Source organism: Gadus macrocephalus, chromosome 19, assembly GCF_031168955.1.
Source record: "Gadus macrocephalus chromosome 19, ASM3116895v1".
NCBI lineage: Eukaryota > Metazoa > Chordata > Actinopteri > Gadiformes > Gadidae > Gadus > Gadus macrocephalus.
Window position 1 is genome coordinate 9,208,087 of NC_082400.1, and position 7,070 is coordinate 9,215,156.

Genomic DNA, 7,070 nt, shown 5'->3' on the forward strand with positions numbered 1-7,070 from the left:
GCTAAGCATTTCACAAGACCAACGTTGGCCGCCATCGCTCTGCTTGAGCGCACACACTGAACTCAGAAAACTCCTGCCTGAAGCAGTTTTCTGGAGCAGTCACTCAAAGCTTTCTTCGTTCTGCTTCATATGTGAATTCAATGATTTACATGCAAGTGGTTTATTTTGACTACTTCAACGTGACAAGATGGGTATCTTGTCACGTAGGAGTAGAAAGTGTAGAAGAATTAGAGTAGAGCAAGCCATCAAATCAGTCTTCATACGATACAAACAATTTGATGCACTACCTCAATTATGTCTCAGTTTATCACTTGCCATTTTCACACAATCGTATATGATACTCTTAAAGGCAGCTTAAACAAGCCATCATCCCCACACACTTGCATACCAGAATCTTTGGAAACTGATTTTGAATCTTTATCATAAGACTTTACAAGTTGTTACACAGTTGTGCACATGTTGGCGGAACTGTTTTCTATCAGTATGATAGCTGATTTCAACATTGGCTACAGCCAATGTTGAAATCCAATGTTGAAACCTGTTAACTGCAGACATTTGGAAACTAAAATGGAACTTAAATGATAAACTTTGCTGTGGGCACTACCTAATTCTGTGAATCATGCACTCAAGCTTCCTTGATAAAAAAAAGAAAATACACTGACATAATGACATCATAGGCAAATAATTTATTAGATTGCAAAGCACAGCAATCAATCATAATATAGCAAGATATGGTACTCGCAGCAAGTAACACACAAACAACTTTTGAAAACAATGTGAAAGAGATATCAACTCAATGCCTTTATAGTTTCAGTAACACAATAGAAAATATTATTTAAATTCAAGGATGTAACAAGTATTTAGACAATCAATATATTGCCATGGATTAAAAGATGAAGCAAGGTTTTGTCAAGCTGAAATGCAGGTGTTTTATGTGCATACAATAGTGGCACTTTAAAGACAAAAAAACATGGAATATTTCCAATGAGAGATTATTTGTTTTTGATATAGCCATTTGATTTCTTCCTGTAGTGTAGACTATGATCACCGTGGAACAAAGAAGTGTTTAAAATCCATGCCTCTCGCTTCAGGAGAATCAGTCTCATTCACGTCATTAGGGCAGAGTTCTGCAAGGGACACATGAAACATGACCAGTTCAACAACTATAGAGAGTTAGATGAAGAGGTTGTTGGATGTACCACTACACACACACACACACACACACACACACACACACACACACACACACACACACACACACACACACAGGTATTTCTTTTCTCACCTGCTCCATAATACTTGAAAGGAGGCGGGGTCACCAGGCGCTTGCAGGAGGCCTGCAGTCTGGTTGGTTTGATGTAATACTCGTGTAAGTCTGGATATAGACCTGCAAACAACAAAGTAGCACAATAAGGTAAACTAACTATGAGCAACCCCCCACATTGTAGTGCTTAATCTAGAAAACCACCAGTTGGTCAGACAGAAAGAGATAGGGACAGACAAACAGATGAGTACTGCATCACCATAGAGAAGCAGGTAGTTCAGAGGGCTATATCCAGGCACATATGCTTTAGCCGTCATGACCAGACATTCATTGCAGGCCTTGAGGAACTGGAACGTCGCTGACGATTTGAACTCTGAAATAGAGACCCAATGCATGGCTTATATTCCTTATATATACCCAAGTTGTTATTATATTATGTATATGACAATGGTTTCTGACGGTGGACAGTTGCTGTTCATTTTCACACAGGGGCAAGAATAAAATGAATTATAAACTGATAACTCGCTTTTAATGCAGTTAATAGATACAGTAGATCAAGAAAGTGCAGGTTTACACATCATCAAATATATCATGCGATTATGCATTTGTTTATTGGTTCATTTACTTACCGGGCAGATTGAGGTGAAGTGTGTTGTTGTGTTGCACAATGCCCGTGAAGTGGTGGTGGACACACCACATTGTCCTGTTTCTGTTACATGAAGAAAGGAATAAAACCTGTTGTTCTGGTTTCAAAGCCGCAGTTACAGCTACTTCAAGCTAATGGACTACAGTACACTTTAACGTAAAAAGATTTGATTCTCCTGACAAGAGGCCATAATGTGCAACCCAATATATAAGGTTTAAACCTACCAAATAATGATCTACACACTGGTCTTCACCCATTAGTGTTGAGTGCTCCTCCCTATGAAAGTGGAAGCGAGCGCTACTCACGGCGGGACACTCAGCATGTGGGCCATATCCAGGTTAATGGTGCCGTCGGGCATCCTGGTGAACTCTGCCCAGGAGCTCTTAGCGTGCGTCAGGGCATACTGATCAAGGGAGTCACTAGAGTACGCCTCCTGCATGATCCACCTCCCAGTGAAGATCTGATCGATAATAGTGAAACAAAAGTTGTTGTTTTTTTTTACACAAATCCAGCTTCCTCAAAAATCCATTGAGAAATGAATCGTTGAGATGTCCGACTGTTTGCATTTAAGGGGGGGGCACATACCCTTGAGCAATATACCCTAACACCCCAGCCTGCTCCTCAGTGACATGCATCTTAAATCACTCTAAATCCCATTTGAAGAAAGTCCCTGCATGGCTAAAAATGAAGTGCATAATAATCGTCATAGATTGATGTCATGCATCTGTCTGTGGGTTTGATTCATACCCGTTTAAGGATGTCGTTAGAACGGATGGTTGCCAGGAGTAGGGAGCAGTTTGGTGATGATGGCACAGGGTAGTAGGACTTCACCAACAGCGCCACCAGCATGCCACCGTACAGAACAAAGAGACTAGGGCACGGTTAAGGTAGATGCATCGACTTTGAGTGGCCATATCACAAATCAGCACTGCAAAACATACACACTTTTACCCGTCGCACACCCAGTCCTTACTGGACTGGTTTTAACCAGATGTGGATACAGTGTCGCAATATGGGTTTTTCTACAACATTGCTTCTTGGCGAATGGTTCCCTTCTGCTGAGCTTCTCTCCATCCTGATTCTCCACATCGTCGCTGATAATGGGGGACTGACTGCCGAAGCCCGGGTCGGTCATTTCCTAAGAGGGCCGTAAAGAGGAAGAAAATCACTAACTTTTTGATAAGACATTACAAAACAATCAGGAACAGGTTAAGGTCACGGCATTGGTTTACGTTTGGATTTGCATCTACATTGTCCTTACGGCTTTTGAAAAATACCTAGGTCAGTTCACTTGTATTTAAATTTAAATGGATTAAAAAATAACAGTTATAGAGATGTATTTATCTATTCTTACTTATTTCTTATATTTGTATTGTATTATTATGGGATTTTTTGTGTGAACGCCTTCATTTCCCCTCAGAGGTGAATCTATGATGTATCCCTATCAATCCATTTATGAAGGACTGGCTTCACTCATGAACATATTAATAAACATTTCCAACATCATCATTATTGTTTTTCAAAAATTATATGGTGTGCGTTAGCCTTTGCATGCCAAAGAGGGTCATCAATCATGTCAATGAAACAGTTTTAAAAAAAATAAGCAACTCACCAGTGAGAACGATTTCTTCCCAATCTGACGTTAATGAGCTGTTGATGTCGTCGGTGTGGTTTTGCATCTCCAAATGCTGCTGGTGTCTATATATACACAAGCCTCACTTCCCTTAAATAGGGTTAATGCTCAACTAGACGCAGGATGTCATGAGAGAAGGTGTGTGACCACATGATATCTTGCAATAACAGTTGTAATGCATGAAACTAAACCACAGTTAATGGTTTTTTGTGTCTTCTGCTATATTTGTACACTTCGGGTTGTGCTTTTTCTGTTTCTTTGTGTTGATTGATTCTCTATTTCCATTACTTTAAAAGTTATTAATTTACCATTTATGTTACACTTACTGATCCATGAAGATATTGTTGTTCTTCATAAAAAAATAAAAAACGTGATTCGATTTTTTATGGCCCTATAAAAATTCCTTCATTGGCCTGATCAATTATTACAAATATGTCTTTACAAATATTTAATTTGGAATGGTATTAGTAAGTTACTATGAACTAACATTTATGAATAGCCTACTTCATAAAATGAGTCCTCATTCTTGTTATTAATCCTATTCGTTTAATTTAATTTATTTTCATATCACAAGCCAATGTCACAACAAAACCAATGTCACAACAGGAGTGGATGAAGGTGGATTAAACAAACAGTTAAGTTGTATTTCTACAAGAAGACGTTATTTCACCTTCTTGCGGATTAACAGTTTGAACATGGGTAATCTTGGAAATCCAAAGAGGAAGTATGGTTAAGCAGCCGTTAATTGATGTAATCATTTGGAGTTTTGTTCTTAAGGGTAATCTTTAAAAAGGTATGATTGTATGATTTTCAAATTAAAATATCTAAGAACCTTATCCATTTTGTTGAGTTCTGTAGTATTTGTTTACAACCAATGTTCAAATGTCCATCGTAAAGCCTGTTACAATTGGTCTCAAGTCAATTCTGTCGTATGCCCTTAACCCCCTAACCTCCGTATTCCAGTAGAGACCTTGTTTAGTGATATAATATTTCAATATCGATCTATCTTACTCTATGTGCTGCTTTGACAAGTGGCTCATGCAGCCACCAAGCGAATGCAGTGTTTCCCCACACATACTAATTAGTTCGACAGCTAATGTTTTTTTTACAATTATTATTTTAACTATTTTAAAATGGGTAAAAGCTTGAACAATAAATAACTGACAACAAAGGACAGGAACTGGGTAAATGAAATAACAATGACAGAGGTGTAGATAATCTCTAACACAGGTGACGCTAATCGACCAAAAGCAGGAGACTCATATTTCAGTGTTGCTAAAAATCAATTTAAAGGTGACATATTATACTGTACCTCTCCTGGAACCGTCACCTTATCGTGGTGGAGAGGTTTGCGTGTCCCTGTGAACCTGAGAGCTGTGTTGTCTGGAGCCTTGTGCTCCTGGTAGGGTCTCTCATGGCAGAGTGGTCTCAGGTGAGGGGCCAGACTAAGAATGGTTCATAAAACTCCAATGAATAACGGAAAAAGAGGAGATGTGACCCGGCCCGGAGGAAGCCCGGGGCCCCCGTCTGGAGCCAGGCCCAGACGGAGGGCTCGATGGCGAGCGCCTGGTGGCCGGGTTTGCCACGGAGCCCGGTCGGGCACAGCCCGAACAAACTACGTGGCACCCCCCCTCTCTTCATCCCATGGGCCCACCATCTGTGGGAAGACCCGTTGGGGTCGGGTGCGCAGCCACATGGGTGGCAGCGAAGGTCAGGGGTCTCGACGGACCAGACCCGGGCGGCAGAAGCTGGCTCTGGGGACGTGGAACGTCACCTCGCTGTGGGGAAAGGAACCGGAGCTTGTGAGGGAGGTGGAGCGCTATCAGTTAGATCTGGTGGGGCTTACCTCCACGCACAGTCTCAGCTCTGGTACCGTACTCCTGGATAAGGGTTGGACTCTATTCTTCTCCGGAGTTGCCAAGGGCGTGAGGCGCCGGGCGGGTGTGGGGATACTCATAAATCCCCGGCTGAGCGCCGCGGTGTTGGAGTTTACCCCGGTAGACGAGAGGGTCGCCTCCCTGCGCCTAAGGGTTGTAGGGGGGAAAACTCTGACTGTTGTTTGTGCGTATGCACCAAACAGCAGCTCAGAGTACTCGGCCTTCTTGGAGACCCTGAATGGAGTCCTGTATGGGGCTCCAGTAGGGGACTCCATAGTTCTGCTGGGAGACTTCAACGCCCACGTGGGCAACGATGGAGAGGCGTGGTGGGGAGGAACGGCCTCCCTGATCTAAACCCGAGCGGTCGTTTGTTATTGGACTTCTGTGCTAGTCATGGATTATCCATAACAAACACCATGTTCGAACATAAGGGTGCTCATAAGTGTACCTGGTACCAGAGTACCCTAGGCCGAAGATCGATGATCGATTTCGTGATCGTGTCATCTGATCTGAGGCCGCATGTTTTGGACACTCGGGTAAAGAGAGGGGCGGAACTGTCAACCGACCACCATCTGGTTGTGAGTTGGATCAGGGAATGGGGGAAATTTCCGGATAGACCTGGTAAGCCCAAACGAGTAGTGCGGGTGAACTGGGAACGTCTGGAGGAGGCCCCCGTCCTAGGTATCTTCAACTCACACCTCCGGCGGAGCTTTTCTGACATTCCTGTGGAGGTTGGGGGCATTGAGCCGGAGTGGGCGGTGTTCAAAGCCTCCATTGCTGAAGCTGCGGTGGCTAGCTGTGGCCTCAGGGTCTTAGGCTCCTCAAGGGGCGGTAACCCTCGGACACCGTGGTGGACTACGGTGGTCAGGGAAGCCGTCCGACTGAAGAAGGAGGCCTTCCGGGATATGATATCCTGGAGGACTCCTGACTCGGTTGCAGGGTACCGACAGGCTCGAAGGGCTGCAGCGGCTGCCGTGTCGGAGGCTAAGCAGCGGGTGTGGGAGAAGTTCGGAGAGGCCATGGAGAAGGACTTTCGGTCGGCACCAAAGTGTTTCTGGAAGACTATCCGGCACCTCAGGAGGGGGAAACGGGGAACCATCCAAGCTGTGTACAGTAAGGATGGGACTCTGTTGACCTCAACTGAGGAGGTTGTCGGACGTTGGAAGGAACACTTTGAGGAACTCCTGAATCCGAATAACACGCCCTCTATGTTGGAGGCAGAGCTCGAGGTTGATGGTGTTTCGTCGTCAATTTCCCTGGTGGAGGTCACTGAGGTAGTCAAACATCTCCGCAGTGGCAAAGCCCCAGGGATTGATGAGATCCAGCCAGAAATGCTAAAGGCTCTGGGTGTTGAGGGGCTGTCATGGTTGACACACCTATTCAACATCGCGTGGGAGTCGGGTACAGTGCCAAAGGAGTGGCAAACCGGGGTGGTGGTTCCCCTGTTCAAAAAGGGGGACCAGAGAGTGTGTGCCAATTACCGGGGTATCACACTTCTCAGCCTCCCTGGTAAAGTCTACTCCAAGGTGCTGGAAAGGAGGGTTCGGCCGATCGTCGAACCTCAGATTGAAGAGGAACAATGCGGTTTTCGCCCCGGACGTGGAACTACGGACCAGCTCTTCACTCTCGCAAGGATCCTGGAGGGGGCCT

At 44.5% G+C, this 7,070-nt stretch overlaps 1 protein-coding gene across 2 annotated transcripts; it reads right to left on the reverse strand.

The window, feature by feature from the left end:
• Positions 1 to 671: 671 nt before the first annotated feature.
• LOC132447448 (uncharacterized) lies at positions 672 to 3,674 on the reverse strand. 2 transcript variants are annotated; one of them, XM_060038241.1, is made up of 8 exons: positions 3,523 to 3,674; positions 2,912 to 3,048; positions 2,658 to 2,781; positions 2,216 to 2,370; positions 1,894 to 1,973; positions 1,524 to 1,637; positions 1,286 to 1,387; positions 672 to 1,127 (listed from the first exon to the last, which is right to left on the reverse strand). In XM_060038241.1, the coding sequence occupies exons 2-8, from the start codon at positions 3,043 to 3,045 to the stop codon at positions 1,045 to 1,047; spliced, it is 792 nt and encodes a 263-aa protein (XP_059894224.1). In that variant the 5' UTR covers positions 3,046 to 3,048; positions 3,523 to 3,674; the 3' UTR covers positions 672 to 1,044. The 2 variants fall into 2 exon arrangements, with proteins under 2 accessions (XP_059894224.1, XP_059894225.1); XM_060038242.1 differs by lacking the exon at positions 3,523 to 3,674 and having other exon boundaries at positions 2,912 to 3,072.
• Between the last annotated feature and the right edge of the window lie 3,396 nt (positions 3,675 to 7,070).